The following is a 17,241-nucleotide window of genomic DNA, read 5'->3' as shown; positions in this document are numbered from 1 at the left end:
ACGCCCTTCACCACACGCATTCCATACATGTCACAAAATATCAAAACTATTTACGATGCAGTAATAAGAAACAAACCGTTGTTGTATTCAGCACATCAGCGCAGTCCCAACTAGTAACCGCTATCTTATACTTTTTTACAAGTAAGCCAAAGGCGTCATGTAAATGAAAAAATTGCTTTATGGTGGGGATCCGGATCCCGATTCACGCGCTATTATTTTCCTACATCCCGGACATTGAATTCGGCAATTCCCGAGTCACGGCCAAAGCCAATATCCAGAATCGCGTAAGATTATTTTTCTAGTTTACCGGGTCCCGCGCTGTTATTTTATATCGATCAGGAAGCGATTGCTCAGTCTCCCGAGCCACAGAGGTAGATGTAATACGTGCACTGCACTAGCCTGTAATATAGAACAGGCGTGGTAGATGTACGCACGCTGTACTAGCCTGTAATATAGAACAGGCGTGGTAGATGTACGCACACTGCACTAGCCTGTGATATAGAACACGTGGTAGATGTAATACACGTACTGCACTACCCTGTGTTATAGAACACGTGGTAGATGTACGCACACTGCACTAGCCTGTGATATAGTACATGGCAAATGTATCGGGCGCACTGCGCTAGCCTGGCCTAAAACACGCGGTAAATGTAATATGCGGAAACCTTTTGAAAAGAATTGTTTTAATGAGAATATTTAGAAATCATGATGACAACGAAAGTCACAGTGGTACAAAGAGATATTCAATCGCAGTTGAACGGCTCGAAAAAGGCATGATCAATTAATCGTAAAAATACGTTCAGATCAACAAATGGAAAAGAGTAATGTGGGGAAAATTTACTTTTCTGTTGAATGCTAAACTGTCCTATTTTGTATCCTCACTATATATGACGCTCTTTTATATTTAGTAATTTTAACTTTTGTGAGCTATAGGACATACACTATATTAAGAAAAAAAAGAGCCATTCAATAGAAATCAACGACTTTCATGCAATCTTTACCTAGGGTGCTGACTGACTTTTAACATACGAGTAAAAAAACGACAAGCTCCATCTGGAGACAGCTGGTAAGGCATTTTTAAGGCCGGTTACCAATCTGAGTGTTTTTGAATCTTAGTTTAATCACGCAACCGCGCCGTTCACTAGAGCATTTTGTTGACCATTATTGATCTCTGTACTTGTGGTATCTTCAGCGTCCACGTCCATGCCTACTTCTTCTGGAGACGCATTCGATATTTCCGCAGAAGGCTCTGTTGTGGCTGCCATGTTTCCCTTCGCTATACCATTAACCTCGGCATTTTCTTTCTCGGTATCTTCATGGCTTGGTACTTTGGTACCATTAACACCGGCATTTACTTTCTCGGTATCTTCATGGCTTGGTACTTTGGTACCATTAACCTCGGCATTTTCTTTCTCGGTATCTTCATGGCTTGGTACTTTGGTACCATTAACCTCGGCATTTTCTTTCTCGGTATCTTCATGGCTTGGTACTTCGTTGGCGACAGTTGTCGAGGTAGTAGTGGTGCTAGGGGTTGACGAAGAGCTTGAATTAGTGCCCTGTGTTGTTCCGTTACTGGTGTTATTGTTTCCTAAAAGTCTGGGTTGACTGGACGGAGGAGGAAGATCTGGATGGCACTTGCGCGCGTGCTTGAGACGGGCTCCTGGTTGAGTGAAGGACTTGTCGCAGTAATCACACAAGTAGGGTCGTTCACCCGTATGTGTGCGCACATGGCACACTAAGGTAAACTCCACAGTGAACGACTTGCCACAGACATGGCACATGTAGGGCCGGATACCTGTATGGATCCTGCTATGACGCTTCAGGTCATTGGTTTGCGTGAAGGTCTTGCCACACTCGTCACACTTAAATGGACGTTTGCCGCTATGGATGAGCTCGTGTCTTGCCAGAGTGTTACGGTGCGTGAACGCCTTGCCGCACTTCTCGCACTTGAATGCCTTTTCGTTGCTGTGCGTCTTGATGTGCGAGAGCAACGGCGACTGCAACGCAAACGCGCGCCCACAGATCTTGCACTTGTACGGCTTGATACCGGTGTGGGTACGGCTGTGCGCCTGCAGGCTACCTTGCTGAGAGAACGCTCTTCCACACAGATGACACTTGTAAGGCTTTTCCCCGGTATGCACCAACTTATGCCTCTGTAAATGCTTCATCAGGGTAAATTCTTTACCGCATTCCTCGCACTTGAAGTCCTTGACTCCCTTGTGAATCAGCATGTGACACTGAAGCGTGTAGTTCCGGATAAAGGCCTTGCCACATTCGTCGCACTTGAACTTCTTCATCTTCTCGTTCTCCTGCTTGGCGTATTCCTCTGATACTTTGATTTTGGGGATCAAAGACCTTGGGCCTGTCGGTGGCAACGGCACGAAGATACTACGCTGTTCTCCTGATTTGGACAAAAGAAAAAAAAAAAAAAAGAATCAATAGCGATGCTGGATCTACAGGGATACTATTTCAAGAAATATTGTCGAAGAATTTCAGGATAGGGATGATGAGTGCATGCTTGCATGGTCGCTTTGGGGAGGTTTCCATCTACCTCTGTCCCTTTATTTTTATCTTTCTTTTTAGTTTTTAAAATATTTTTTCGATTCAGTTTCCTACGTACAAATCGAAAATGAGCATGTTTTAGGCAAAATAAAAAAATAAGTTCGTTTCCTGTTGTGCGACCGACCCTAATTTTCTTGCTGATTTTTGCCAACCCTAATGTTTTTTTCATTCCCAAATGCACCACAGGGTTCCCAGTAAGCTCATTTCCACTGTTGTATCAGGAAAAAAAAAAAAAAAAAAAAAAAAAAAAAAGAAAGAAAAAAAATCCGACCTACCGGCCCCCTATGATTTTTCTCATGCAACAGGAAACACACTTATTTTTTTGTTTGGCCTGATACAAAAGTTACAGGAAAAAATTCCAGGGCTTTTTCAGGAGTTTTTAAGTGCATTTTTTTCCAAGGCTTATTTTCAAATCTGATATATAATGAAAGTTTCAACCAAACAAATAGCTAGAGCCACTGAAGCAAAAGAAACTGGATCGCACCCCTCGTGGTTTTTTCACAATATCTTGGGGAAGGGGGGATCAATAATTTCCTGAATACAAAGGCCATTTTGAAATTAGCAGCACTTTGAACCACAGGGAGTCCAATTTAGATAAAAGTGAAAGGTGAAAATAAATTTGGTGAAAATAAAATAATTGTTTTTTAAATTTGAGGTCAAGATAATGTTCTCCGGAATACGAAAGAGTAAGACAATTGATAAAAAAGGCACTAGAAAAAATTTTTTTTGCGTGATCCTTTGTTTTCCTATATAATTCCCCTTCCCTCCCCCACTTTCCATTGTTCCTGGAATGTAAAGTGTACAGACTACATACCAGAGCTACACTTGAACTTCAGATGGCCAATTAGAGCACTGGGTGTGGTGTACATCTTGCCGCAGTTCTTACACACGAAGCTTTCATCTTCTTCTGTTGAAATGAAAAAAGACAAACACATTAATATTGAGATGTAAAATCACAAACAGAAAAAAACTACTTTATATTTTTCAACTTCAAAACCTTCAAATTTTATCAAATTGAAATAAGTATAAATGCTCACTAGGTTGATTTGAGGTTTTCTTGACTTTAACTCCCTGCTTTCTGGCTTGCTTGTCACCATAATAAGTGAGCAGTTCTTCGCCTATCTCTATGGTCTTGGTCACCATGTAGTATATATTGCTGTCATACTGCACACTTCGTATATTCTGTTCAGCGAAACTTGGGCTACAGCTCACATACTTCAACCAATTAGACTGCAGAGATTCTCGTCCGTCTATCAAGTGTATTACTTTGCCGTAATCATCATAAACCTGATAAATTATTAGAAAATAATATTATAAGTATATCATATGAATTTAACTACAACATATCAATGCCAATATACAAGTGGCAATGATATGTTGTAGTAAATTAAATGTGTGTAATAATAAATTGATAAAGATAAATTGGAGTTGGAAAAGTTGGAAAATTGAGTTTGGAAGATCATATGCATCGATCAAGTACAGTACCATTAACCATTCCATTCAGAAAGAAAGACAATATTTCTTAACTTTGCATCTAATTGATATAAAATCAGTTATATTGACTTTAATTATTAGTTTTAATTTATCAGATTTTAAAAAAAACTTGCCAGATGTTCCAAGAATTGTACAAAAATATTCAGTTTAAATTGCAACAATTGTTACAAAATTGAAACATTCAAACTCTTACAACTGTAACTTATAAAATTGAGTCATTTGATGAAATATATTTTGAAAAGAAAAAAATTACAAATACAAAAAGTTTGATATCAAAATTTTTAATAAGTGCATAGTATTTTCTGTAGTAAATTCATGTCATTCCTCTGACTTAATGTACCCTTTTCAACATTATCTTGAATATATTTAAAAAATTAAAATCTAAAAAATTATCTTAAATATATAACTTTTGTGCTTTTAAGCTAGAATTTGCATTCAAATTACTTTTGAAAAGCTGCAGTCGCAGTGATAAATCTTGCAGAAACCCTTTGTCAGTGGTCATGTCTGAGTCCTCTAACATAGCAATAATAACAGTGGTACAGGCATGGCAAATACTGTGGGGGTTAGCCCCACCCCCCCCCCCCCCCCCCCCACGTTTTTAGCCAAAAATAATTTTTCTGCCATTAGTTGCCTGAAGCTTTGATGTGACTTTAATGCAACAAATATGTCGCTACTGAACCTGTCAAAACTGTGTCAATGGAAATCACATTTCCAGGGGACTGTCCTGTCTTGGAAACCATAGATTAGCCTCCCCCCGCACCAACCACTTAAAACTATGCTTTGCCGTCCCTGTGGTAATAGTGTAATGCTGTTTATCTTACCTCCCACACATACTTGACATCTTTGTAGTTCTTCGCCTCTTGTGCAGGAACTTTCTTCCCCACGTAAGGACCAAAGAACTCATGCTTAGGAATAACACACCTTGCAAAGACTCCGAGACCTTGCTGGATGTTGGACGTTCGCACTTCAAGACCAGGGGGGACTAGGACATCTGCTTCGGCAACTGCAAAGTAAATATGAAATATAAAAATCATATAATTTAGAAAAATTAGTATAGGAAAGGCGAGTGCAATTAAAGAACTTTCAAAACATTACGAGTGTCTATTAATTCCAAATTCTATGAGAAGATCGTGTGATTTTTTGTTTATAGTTCACTCAACAAAATTTCAGTAAAAAAATGCAAAGCGAAACTGTTCATCTTTGTCTATTTGGCGGCTGATTTTCAGTCCATCGCGCAACTGAAATGCATAAAAAAGATTAGTTCTTACGGCTTTAAAATTTTATTTATATGTTTTTCAAGTACAAAATGATAGAAAATAACTGTTTTGACATTGTTTTGGCCATGTTGCCATAGCGACTTAATTTGGTAGTCCTACGGAGTACAATTAAAGCTATAATTGTACTCCTCTCAACCAATCAGAGTCGAGTAATTTTGTTGAGTGTACTATAAATGAAATAATTTAACAAAAACTCAGTGATTTAAAATCCTTGTTTAGAGATTTTCTTGTATTATTAAATTTATCACATATCAGCTTTGAAATATTAATATGATTTTGTAAAGTTGTTTTCTTTCCTATGTCTTTTCTTTTTGCTTCTTTTTGAAACCATTTTGCATCAATACACCAGTGAAAACTAGTTAATGGCAAAATCGCAAGCATCGGTTTGCCAGCTTGAATTAATATTCATGATTAAATTTAGCCTGTTAGATTTTGTGGAGGGAGAAAAAATGGAAGAACCTGAAAAAAAACCCTTGAATCAAAGGAGAGACCTAACACACTCTAATAATTATTATATGTGACATAGCAGATAGGTAGTGAGGCCCTGTTACGGGTAAATTCTGACAAGCAACATATTTATATTTATATCTTATTGTATATTTTTTACCATGATTTTTATAATTGTTTAAACAATATATGATTATAAGTGCATATGCAGGGCCCCTAAGGATACCAGCTGTGTGCTGAATGGGCTACTCTGTTGAAATAAAGTTCATCTATCTATTCACCACTTGCAGAAGTACCTATGTATCTCAAATCAACATACAAAATTAAGAATAGACGACTTGCACTAACAGGTCATGTGACCCTACCTCCCTTAAAACAAGCAGTTGTGTGAAAACGAACTTTAGAAATGAAAAGAGCAGCTCAACATTAGTAAGAGGGCGAAGTTTCAGCTCATAATGTTGACTATAGGATAAATGGCATAAAATGGAATATTTTATAAGGATTTGTATGATAAAATGTGGCAAAGCTTTGCCATGCAGCATATTTTCCCATAATTTTTCCTGTTTCGCTTGTTATGAGCTAAGACTCTGTCACCCTACTAATATCGAGGTGCTCTTCATTTCTGTTGTTCATTTTAACACAGCTACTCATTTTAAGGGAGGTAGGTTCATGTGACCTGTTAGTGCAAATCATATCTATTAACTCAAGCAAAACCAAAACAACGATGTTAATTAGCAATTATTCGCTGAAGGCGAAGAAAATATTGGTGGAATACCCACAAGTCTTCAAGCAGCGAGGTAAACATTCACCATAATCACTGAGCCTGAGGGGAATAATTGTTTTAGAATGATTTTAGACTTGAATATCAGAGAAAAGTTGAAATTCAGGATAAAAAACGCTTTAGTATTTACTTGCGATCTGGAAAACTTTGGAAAACCTCAAAATCACCACTCTAGCAGTGATTATCATGTCAGATTCACCGATCGCTTGTCCAATCACAGCCTGAGAAACTCAATATTCAATTCTAAAATTATACTAATAAAAAAATCAAATAATACAAAAATACCTACAATATGTAAATAAATATATCTATCAAAACCATATAATTTTCTCTTTTTTTTTCTTCTTCTTTTAATCCGTTGTTTTTAGTGCACTCTGGGTTCGAGGCAAGTGTTAAATAAAGAGGTTTTTGTTGGTCATAAGTTGTAATCAAAACCAACCGCTGTGTGCTGATCTTAGCTCTATGTAAGTAATTATTTTTGCAAACCGCATTCAAAACATCCCAACGCAAAAATATCTACTGTAAACTATCAAAAATAGCAAATATACCGTCAAAGGCGACAGGCTATTCTATCTGAACCATCTACCGACCTATTAAGAACTGGATGTTTAAGTAATGTTTGTTTTTGTAACTTGCTCGCGCGTTGTATAAGTTGTAAATAGATAAATATACTGCAGCACTGAACTGGGTTGAATGAACTGTATTTTAGTGGCTTTCCGACAATATTATGTCGCATAAAGTTACGTTTATCCCGAGTATATATCAGAAAGATAAACTAGATCTAATCGCTTTATTATCTAGAACACTGAGTTACCATTTTGATCTAGCGTAAATCCCTTATTCATGATTGACTGACTTCAGCGTGCAGCTCAAGAACTATGAATATTCAAGGGACAACACGAGTTCGTGGCAAGAAAAGGTCAAATCTTGGAAAAATATCTACAAATAAACTAGCGCTTTAAATATCATTAACAAGATAAAAAGTAGAAATAAAGAGGAATAATTCTAGGCCATTCTGGCATTTGTAGTAAGTTACAATATTTCAGTCCTGCCCTACGATGTATGCAACTATGAAGTCTAGTGCATATATAAATCATGGTACAAAACCCCTACTTGTTCAGCGCGCTGTTATGTACGAACTAACTTAATTATCACGCATTCAAGGAGTTTATTTACTAAATATTTCCTAATCTATTTCGCTTAATTCCAAAAAACCAGACATAAGTTTTGAATATTCCTGAAAACTGCAAGTCGAACTGGCCCGCAAGCGTAACTAATGTATTCAACTCCCGACCATGTGCTCGCTCAACATGAATTTTAAATAACTTACGTTTCTTAAGTTCGGAATCTGGCATATCTTCACCAAAATAATACTTAAGCTCGATCTTCTTGCGAGGAACGGGTCTGGCACATGTTCCTTTGCTTGACTTGGTCTCGGTGGATGGTTTCTCAGGTCCTGGCATCCCTTCTTCTTCTTCATCTTCGCTACTTTCTGTTTCCGAGTCTTCTTCTTCGCCATTGCTATAGTCATCTTCCTCGAAGTCGTCAGCGTCAACTCCAGTTATTTCTGGATCTGTTTGAGTCTCAGCATCTCTGCTTTCCTTTTTCTTCTGTTCTGTGGCTTCTTTACCTAGAACGTCAACGACTTAGATTCAGAATCGGTTGTAATATTTTCTCTGGATTTTCAAATTTATTCAACAGCGCGTCGAAATTTTCCACGCGCTCTGAGGCAGGATTTGCATGATTTGTAGTTACCTTTTTCCTTCTTGCTGGCCGATCGAGTTCCAATTGCCATTGCAATGGCTTTTCTTGCTCTTCAAGGGGTTTTATCTGTTCTTATTTCCGTATAAATGGACTCCAAAATTGTAAAATACTAGATCCAAAGTTACACGAACTCGAAGAACAGATACATCCAGTTCATGTAGAAAAGCAGTCTCCGACCAACCAAATATGCCTCTTTCGGTTTTTACTACCCACCTGTCAATCAAGTGTTTCAGCAGAAAACACTCGATTGGCTTCTTTACTTATTAACATATGAATGGTTTCCCGCCAAAGTAACTAATTTATGTAAATTTTGTAATAATATGAATTCCTGTAGGTTTTCTGCTTTAGCACGAGTAGAATAATGCGTGATATTTCATTCTCTAGCAAGCGTGTCAGCGTGTCGCGTGATCGAAACAACAAGAATTTTTATTCGAAGGCAAACTGTCCACAATAAACTGTGTACAGTCTCTTCCCACCCCTCCCCATACGGGGGAAAACGTTGTTTTGTACACGGAGTAGTCCGCAACAGCTTTGTAAAAAGAAAAAAAAAACGAATTTTTTCACACATAATTTTTGTATCATAAGATAACTAGAGATTTGATTGATAAATAAATGAGCAAAACACACCGTTTTATAAACATTTTAGCGGCATCAGTTGCCGGAGCTAGTGTTCAGGAAGGTTCCGCTTAAGTCTAGTCCGAAGGAAAACAATTAGGAAAACAATTAATAGCAATGTATACAGTACATTCTTCCATATTGCACGTTACGTCTTCATGTATACGGCGTCTCGGGGGAGTGTTGGTGTTATTTAACGAACATATTTGTATGCATTCATTAGTAACGGCACCAAATTTTTGTCTTTTGACTCTCTTGGGAATACCTGGTCAAAGAAAATGAGAATCAGAATGAGACCGGCAGGTAAATGCTATTATAAAATCTCTGGATAAATAAAAACAGTAAAACGTAAAGGGAAAATAAAATCATATGTTGAAGCTATCTGCACTTGCTCTGGCGTGCCATAAGCCGGGGGGAGGGGGGGGGGTGGTAATCCCCTATATTTGCTATACGGACATATGCCGCCAAATAGGGTATGGTTTTTCGGCTTTTGGGTGTGGGGTAGGGTATCATTTTTTGACATTTTGTCTGGGATAGGGTTGCGATTTGGTCGTTTTAGTCTGGGATAGGGTTAACAATTTGGTCGTTTTTGTCTGGCGAATAGGCTACGCTTTCTGCCGGCACAAAAACAATAAAAACGTTAGTAAATATTGATTGCAATCTATTGACTAACCGGGTTTAATCTGGGATAGAATGTACAATTCTTAGTTTTATTTTGGGGTAGGGTATGTATAATCAAAAATTTAGGTCTGGGATAGGGTCAGGGTTCTTTTGAGGTCCTGGCGGCACATATCCCTACCCAAGTTGGGGTGGTAGTACCCCCCCCCTCCCCTCTACTCCGGGGCCATAGGTGGCGAGGACCTTTGCAAACAGGCGTCATACATAGCGGTCCTACAATTTTAATCCTGGTGACGACCATTGGATGTGGTACGTCATCCTGCCTGTCAATGCACCTTCCCGGTCACCAAGCAGTTTTACTTCTCCTTGTACTAAGGGACGGACAATTAGATTTTTGAGGGTTGGGGGCTGGGCAATCTCTTTCGTGCAGGAAATTTTATTTTACGCCTCATGGCTGTGCAGGAATATTTTTTGGACATAATTTGGATTTTTTTCGGGCACTTTTCTTATGCATGCGCAAACTGATATTGAGTAAACATGTTTCCCGATGTTCCCTGACAGTTTTGCCACCTTTGGAAACATTTAAGAAAACATTTAAAATGTTTAGCCAGGGCCTAAGATTATGATTAGCAATATCTCAGCCCAATTTCAATCAAAACGTTTATCCGATTTTTTAAGTTTCTGATAAAGTTTTAATTTGAGTTTCGCAATCTTTACGAAGTTACTGAACTACCCTCATGAAGTTAGTCAAAATTCCTTCTTAGGTAACTAAGGCCCCGTCCACACGTATCCGGAAATTTTTGTATACGCAAATTATTTTTTGCGGATACGAAAATGTTTGCGTCCACACGCATTGTATTCGAATCGTTTTCACCGTCCACACGTATCCGTTTTTGTAAAATTTGCGGATACGGATACAAAAATTTGCGGACACGTGTGGACGCAACCCGTATCCGCAAAAAAAAAAAAATTGCGGATACAAAAATTTCCGGATACGTGTGGACGGGGCCTAAAGAGAGGAGTTCACATAAAGGGCCCTTCGACTGCATAAAAACATTTTTAATTAAAAGATCACAGCAATAGTTTCTATTCTCGTGTACTCCAGGGAGACCTAATCTCAGTTTTGCTTTGGATTCAACCACAATATTAACAAGGGATGGAACATTATATAATTAAGGAGGTGGTTGCGAAAATCCCCCCCAAAAAATCGAGCACTTTACCCATGAAAAAGAAAAAACCCAACCAACCTCTCCTTTCAGTAAAGAAATAACGAGCAAACACAAACACACACACACATAAATGCGTGCAACATAAATTCCTGCAACCTCCACCCCCCTCAATTATCTAATTGTCCACCCCTTAGTACATTTTTGTATACTCTCTCTCAACCGTGAAGTACTATACTAACTAGAGTAGAGTTCAAACACTATATCCATCAAACAGAAGGAAAAGTTGAGTGATCCAACAGATATTAAATAGCAATATTATTTTACCGCTATTCCAAAACATTGCTGGTGAAGGTTTCGTTGCATGCTGCATACCAGGCCCGTAACACACTATAGCTGAATGCCATCAGCGAAAGGTTACAATATGAAATTTCCCAAACTTTGTCTGCACATTTTCTCGGCATATTTTTGGTATGCGACATCATAAACCTTCGACAATCTTTTTTGAAATAGCTGTATAATTCGAGATGTCTGGGTTTTGGGCTTCAAATTTTCGATGGTCTGAGTTAGAATTATTTGGGACTGGATGTTGGTCGCGTAATGGACTACATCGACGATGCGGCGGCCATCTTGAAACGCAAGGCATCATGAGACATCATCCACAGGGCAAATTACTAAAGCTTTGTAACAAATAATGGCTTAGAGTTTACACTTTGACGGTTCACAACAAGACAATTTCAAAAGAGATCAATTAATATTAGTGAACAGTTCCACAGCTGAGGAAATTCCTCAAATAACGTGGAGTCATCATTTCAGCATCTTCGCTTTGTTTTGCCCCCTGGATGACCCATGATGCCTTGCGGTTCAAGATGGCCGCCGAATCGTTGAAGTAGTTCATTATGAAAATGGATGCGACACTTAGGCCTAGTGCAAACGTCGAACTTTCCATGCACCGAACTCATTAAAAACAATGGATATCTGGTGATGATGAGGAGGCATTCTTTGAAGTAATTAAGTTCGTTGCATGGAAAGTTCGACGTTTGCCCTAGGCCTTAGAACGCAAGCACAACAAATACCAGACACGCCTTTTCGACTTCATTAATGGTTGTGAGCTATCAAGAATGTGGAGGAGTGCGGATTGTTAAAACTTTGAGTGTCGTAGATAGAAGAATAACAATAGACAACTAATAAGGAAAGTATCGCATGAAGAGATTTCTTAGGTTACGTCATTTTCACAATATTTTTAATCAAAATATCAAGCCTTCCGTTCCTTTCATAGACCATCATTTTGTCTTGGGCGTATTTTTATCCCATTTCAGACCACGTGTCATTCTCTTGAGAATAAGATTCTTTGTTTGAGTTGTATCGATATTCACGTGTCTTATCATGCGCAACCGTTATAAATAAAGAAATTCTATTCTTGGGAATGACACGTGGTCTGAAATGGGGAAACATTAGATCTTTTTAGCTTCGTTGTTTGTTGTGCACATTTCAGACCATGTGATGCCACTCTTGGGAGTTTATTCTTTCATGTGTAAATACTTAAACATGTTCGTCATAAAAGAACAATTCTCAAGGGAATGTCAAGTGATCTGAAATGGTCAAGTTGCATACGAAGCTAAATATAAAAAGGTAAACTCGAACGGAAAAACCTTGTTTCTATTTCTGGTTTCGCAGGTGTGAGTTCATGAATTAAAATTCAAATACCCGACAGGTGCAGAGAAGATGAAAGGAAAGAAAAAAAACTTTGAGATAAAAGCACGCAGTAGAGGCATGCATGGTGTGGCCCCGCCATAGTGACGACTCTAGACAACTTTGTATCTTCCAGTCTGTTGGGGTCCACGAAATGTTCCCTTTAAAATGACAAACAAAATAATATTATTAAATCAATATCATAGGATATTAGGAAGTATACATGAATAATATATGGCTCTCATTCCCGGAAGAGGGGGGTGGGGATCCGGGGTAAACAAATTTGCGTAAAAATCAGGGATTTGGTATCTTTTAGGGCGCTAAAATTGAAATTTAGAATTTTAGCATTTTTAAATATCTTTGAGGGTGTCCAACCACACCCTTCCGGTACTCTTGCAAAAAGGGCAGATGTTTTAGGTGTATTTTAGAAGCTAATGTCTGTGGAGAAAACTACCCGCGCACACTACCCGTGAATGTATAGACCTGCCGTGACCGTGACAGTGGTGCATCCTGGTATCCAGGCAAGGGTTTTGTGAATGGCTTACGTTGCCGTGACGTATTTCGTGTCTACTCTTTAAGAAACGATGCATAATATTAGGTCGTTACTTACCAATCGTACGAGTTCTTCTTTAACAATCCGTTTGATCTCCACTTTAGCGAGTTGAATAGCACGTTCAGACGGACCTGAAACAATAATCGTTAACTTTGTAAGCGTAGGGTAGCATGGGTGACGTACGCTGTTAACGCGTAGTCTTTCACCGCTGTGAGTCCAACGGGTTGGGTCGCTGGTTCGAGCCCTGCGGTCGCCACATGTGAATTGAGTTTGTTTGATGTGTTGTTCTCTCGTATGCTACGAGGGTTTTCTCCGGGTTCTCTGATTTCCTCCCTTTGTAAAGATCAACATGTGAGTTGAGTGCTGTATGCATCCTTCCCTTCCTTCTTCTCTCTTTCTCTCTCTTCAGTTCCTTTCTCTTTTTTCTCTTTTCCTTTCTTCCTTCCTTCCCTCCTTTTATTTTTTTCTTTTCTCCATCCTTTTCTCTTCCTTTTTTCATCTCGTTATCGTTGATAGAGAGATTAACAGTGGAGTTCTGCTCTGTGGGGTTTCCCTGTCCATAAGGCAAAACATATCCTTGATACCAAAAGACCTCTAATAACAGTAATATAACTCACCTTCGATATACAGATAAATCTTTCGTTCTCCTTCCTTGGGTTCTTTGCCTGAAAATAACCATACAAGTTTTAAAAACGATTCTCATTCAAAATTTATTCTCAAGCGCTCTATTAAATTTTTCTAGAGTTCTATGGTGAAACAAGTGTGTACTGAACTGGACGATTTATCTTTTGCAAGAGAGAGAGAGCGAGAGAGAGAAAGAGAGAGAGAGGGGGGGGGGGGGGGTCTAGTTTGCCACACGTATCCGGAAACTTTTGTATCCGCAAATTATTTTTTGCGGATACGAAAATGTTTGCATCCACACGCAGCGTATTCGAATCGTTTTCACCGTCCACACGCATCCGTTTCGTAAAATTTCCGGATACGGACACAAAAATTTGCGGACACGTGTGGACGCAACACGTAACCGCAAAATAAAAATTGCGGACACAAACATTTGCGGATACGTGTGGACGGGGCCTAAATATACTTAGTAGAGTTGAGGAAATACTATGACTGAGGGAAAGGTATTTCTTGTCCGGCCATATCTTTGTAGCAGTGATTCACTGTCGTTCTACTCTAACCGTGAACAAACGAGTTTATTTTCTTTATTTATTTATTTATTTATTTATTTATGTTAATATACTTTTATTCTTCTTTCTCTTTCATCATTTCCTCTCCTTGAATAGCTTTTAAATACTTTCAATACATGGAACTTGAATTCTATTGTTTTCGTTCCGTAATCTGATTAGTTGACAAATTCGATTGGCTCGATTGTGATTGGCTAACCTGGAGGGAAGTATGTTCCTCTGACGGTAACAGCACATTCAGAATACTCTGTGATAGCCATGATAGTATCCTACAAATAAAACAAGCGCAAGCATTGAGAATGGACTATACTTTTATGGGGGCAAAATAAAATGATGATGACGTATAATATATAGAGATTGGGAAGTAGCGTTGAGAGCTCCCCTCTCGCAAATGCGGTCTGGGTTCGAGTCCCGACAAGCTCGTTGACGTATGTGAGTAGAGTTGTTTATTGGTTCTCTCCTGTGCTTCGAGGGTTTTTCTCCAGGTTCTCCGTTTTTCCTCCCTCCGCAAAAATCAACTTCTCAATCTTTTTACTTTTTGTAAGAGATGTTTGAGAAAATACATCTTTTTTAAAGAAGAGAAGAGAAGAGAAGAGAAGAGAAGAGAAGAGAAGAGAAGAGAAGAGAAGAGAAGGAAGGGAAGGGAAGGGAAGGGAAGGAAAGGGAAGGGAAGAGAAGAGAAGAGAAAAGAAGAGAAGATTTTTTGCTCCCTCTTAGACCCCTCCGCCGACGCAAACCATTACCTTAGAAGTAATTTTCCATCGAGCAGTTTGAGGGAATTCGTTTATTTCCACCTCGTCTTCATATCGTTCAGCCTCTACTTCTTTCTGATCTTGTTCTTTTGGTTCTTCTTGTGGTCCTTCGTAGTTCAATTTGCTGTGAATCTTCTCCGCCAGTTGTTTTGCCAGATCAAGACCCTGTGGAGATATCATCAAATTTTTTACATTAAATTTTCAACTTTTCCTTTGTGCGGCTCACGTCATTGGTTTGAGCTCGCGACTTTTTAGCTTTCTTGTTTACAATAAAAATGGTTGTTTTTCAGGCACTCTTTCTCAGTTTTTTTGTTTCGTACAATAAACTATTTATTGTGGGGCTCAAAAAATATACGGCTGCTTTCACTCGTAAAATTATCCGGCTGTAATACACAACTAGCAGTGTAATAACCTCTATGTATCAATATAATTGTAATTGCCTGTTTTCACGTCAAAACATCAAAATCTAAACTATTGATGGTATAAACGCATTTCTCAAGCATCAAAATAGTAAAATAATTTACTCTAGTTGAAAGATTTTCCCTAAGACACGTTTTAAATATCTATTTAAAGTATATTTAAGTGAAATATAGTCAAAAATATTAAATATTCCATCATTTTAAGCTTTTGAAATTTCGTCCGCCATGATGGTGTACCAACTTGGAACGCCAAGATAGCCGCTCCATACATGTTAACCAACAATTGCGTCATGTTTACTCGCCTCTAGTTCCGCAACGAAATGCTTTACAGCCTCAAAATTTGGCTAGAATATGTAGTTTTGACTGCTTTGCAAGATTATGAAACTTTTATTTCATGATAATGCGAATTTACGCTTTCGAAATAATGAATTATGTGAAAACCAAGAAAACCAGATAATTCTGATAACGTACCGTTAGTGCAGTAACAGTTCCACCCTTGATGATCTGACTAGCTGCTTGCTGTGTGGGATCTAAAGTCTGCAATCAAAAGCGGGAAAACGACGCGATTAAACTTTGAAGTGACTATATTGAACATTGGAAAAATCTTGCAGGACATTGTTACATACATTGGTGCCAGCACTGATCTTCTGGTTGATTTTAGCAGCGATACTCGCAGCGAGGTTTAATTTTGCTGAAAATGAAAGTGAAAAATAAATGAATGAATGAATGGAAATGAATGAATGGGAATAAATGAATGAATGAAAGAATGAATGGGAATGAATGAATGAATGAATGGATGGATGGATGGATGGATGGATGGATGGATGGATGGATGGATGGATGGATGGATGGATGGATGGATGGATGGATGGATGGATGAATGAATGAATATACATAATATATATGTAATTAAATATCCTAGTTTTGCTGCTCAGCACGATTAGCTTCATAGTTATTGAGTAACATTTGCCTTTTTGCAGTCGGACTTATATATACATATAAATTGTAAATTATGTATCTTAGGGTAATAAAAATAAATTGTTGTTCTTGTTGTTAAACTGGTGTAGTCATAAGTTCGATCCTTCGGAAGGGGTGAGGTAGCAGGGGCGAGGCAAAGGTGCTTCCCTTTTTCTCATACTAGTCTCATATATTTTCGTATCTTAGACATCCCCCGTAGGTCAGTGTTGCATGGAATGACCTATCGCCTATCTTCTTTGGCTCGGACAAAAGTGAACCTTCTTATTGTTATAAAATAACAGAGTATTTTTTTTAGAATCTGTTTTACCTTTCTGTTCTCCTTTAATCACTGCTTCACTAACAGCAGGCACCACCTTCTTGATGTGAGGTTTCTTGCTGAATACAGCGTCAAGTCGCTTATCAATCTGTAAAGAAAGGAATTATAGCAATTGAAAGGTAGAAATTAACGACATAGGGTGGCGTCCTTGTTTTATTACCTTTCTCCTCAAACGCTTTTTACTGACCCTTTGACCCCGTACTCCTAACTGGCGTTCCCCTTCGCCTGACTTACAATTAACCACTGTCCACTGTTTTCCTCTGTTCTTGTTCCCCACTACCCAACCCCCTTGTCAAACCTCAAGCGCTTCAGTTTCACTGACTCTATGACCATACACTCTTGATAACTGCTGCTCCCTTCCCGTCTCCTGACCATTCCCCTCTGTCTCCCTGCACAATACCAATCCCCTGTCTTATTGCCCCTATTTCTTTTGCACTAGGCCCTCGTTTCATTAAGCGATATCCTCTCCCTTTCCTCAAAGACCATCACTAGGCTAATCTACTGAAGTCCAAGTATAAATACTTTACAATAAACGATATAATTGTTACCTCTTCTACTTCTTTCTCTGCAGCTTCTGCCTCATCATCTGAGTCTTGTAGTCCTAGAGCCTGGATAAGATT

The 17,241-nt window shown here is 38.6% G+C and overlaps 2 protein-coding genes across 2 annotated transcripts in view; both read right to left on the bottom strand.

Moving 5' to 3' along the window:
• Positions 1–666: 666 nt before the first annotated feature.
• On the bottom strand, positions 667–8,505 carry LOC116305205 (uncharacterized). Its single transcript, XM_089037058.1, has 6 exons — positions 8,317–8,505; positions 7,892–8,191; positions 4,878–5,059; positions 3,600–3,849; positions 3,377–3,469; positions 667–2,401 (listed from the first exon to the last, which is right to left on the bottom strand). Exons 1-6 carry the CDS (start codon positions 8,354–8,356, stop codon positions 1,122–1,124), a joined length of 2,145 nt encoding a protein of 714 aa, XP_088893184.1. The 5' UTR covers positions 8,357–8,505; the 3' UTR covers positions 667–1,121.
• Positions 8,506–10,602: 2,097 nt separating this feature from the next.
• Positions 10,603–17,241, bottom strand: part of LOC116305204 (putative ATP-dependent RNA helicase DDX46) — a 29,289-nt gene continuing 22,650 nt past the window's right edge. Inside the window, exons 31-39 of the mRNA XM_031715059.2 lie at positions 17,170–17,229; positions 16,613–16,709; positions 15,954–16,018; positions 15,799–15,864; positions 14,900–15,073; positions 14,356–14,425; positions 13,587–13,634; positions 13,027–13,100; positions 10,603–12,577 (exon numbers count right to left, since the gene is read on the bottom strand). Coding sequence (XP_031570919.1) covers positions 12,530–12,577; positions 13,027–13,100; positions 13,587–13,634; positions 14,356–14,425; positions 14,900–15,073; positions 15,799–15,864; positions 15,954–16,018; positions 16,613–16,709; positions 17,170–17,229 — 702 coding nt within the window. The 3' untranslated portion in view covers positions 10,603–12,529. The remainder of the gene's footprint in view (positions 12,578–13,026; positions 13,101–13,586; positions 13,635–14,355; positions 14,426–14,899; positions 15,074–15,798; positions 15,865–15,953; positions 16,019–16,612; positions 16,710–17,169; positions 17,230–17,241) is intronic.

Source organism: Actinia tenebrosa, unplaced genomic scaffold (genome assembly GCF_029948245.1).
Source record: "Actinia tenebrosa isolate PJP-AT-01 unplaced genomic scaffold, QUT_ActTen_1.0 PGA_scaffold4__44_contigs__length_22323623, whole genome shotgun sequence".
Taxonomy (NCBI): domain Eukaryota; kingdom Metazoa; phylum Cnidaria; class Anthozoa; order Actiniaria; family Actiniidae; genus Actinia; species Actinia tenebrosa.
The sequence above is the reverse complement of the archived record's forward strand: the minus strand, read 5'-3'. Positions and strand labels throughout refer to the sequence as shown.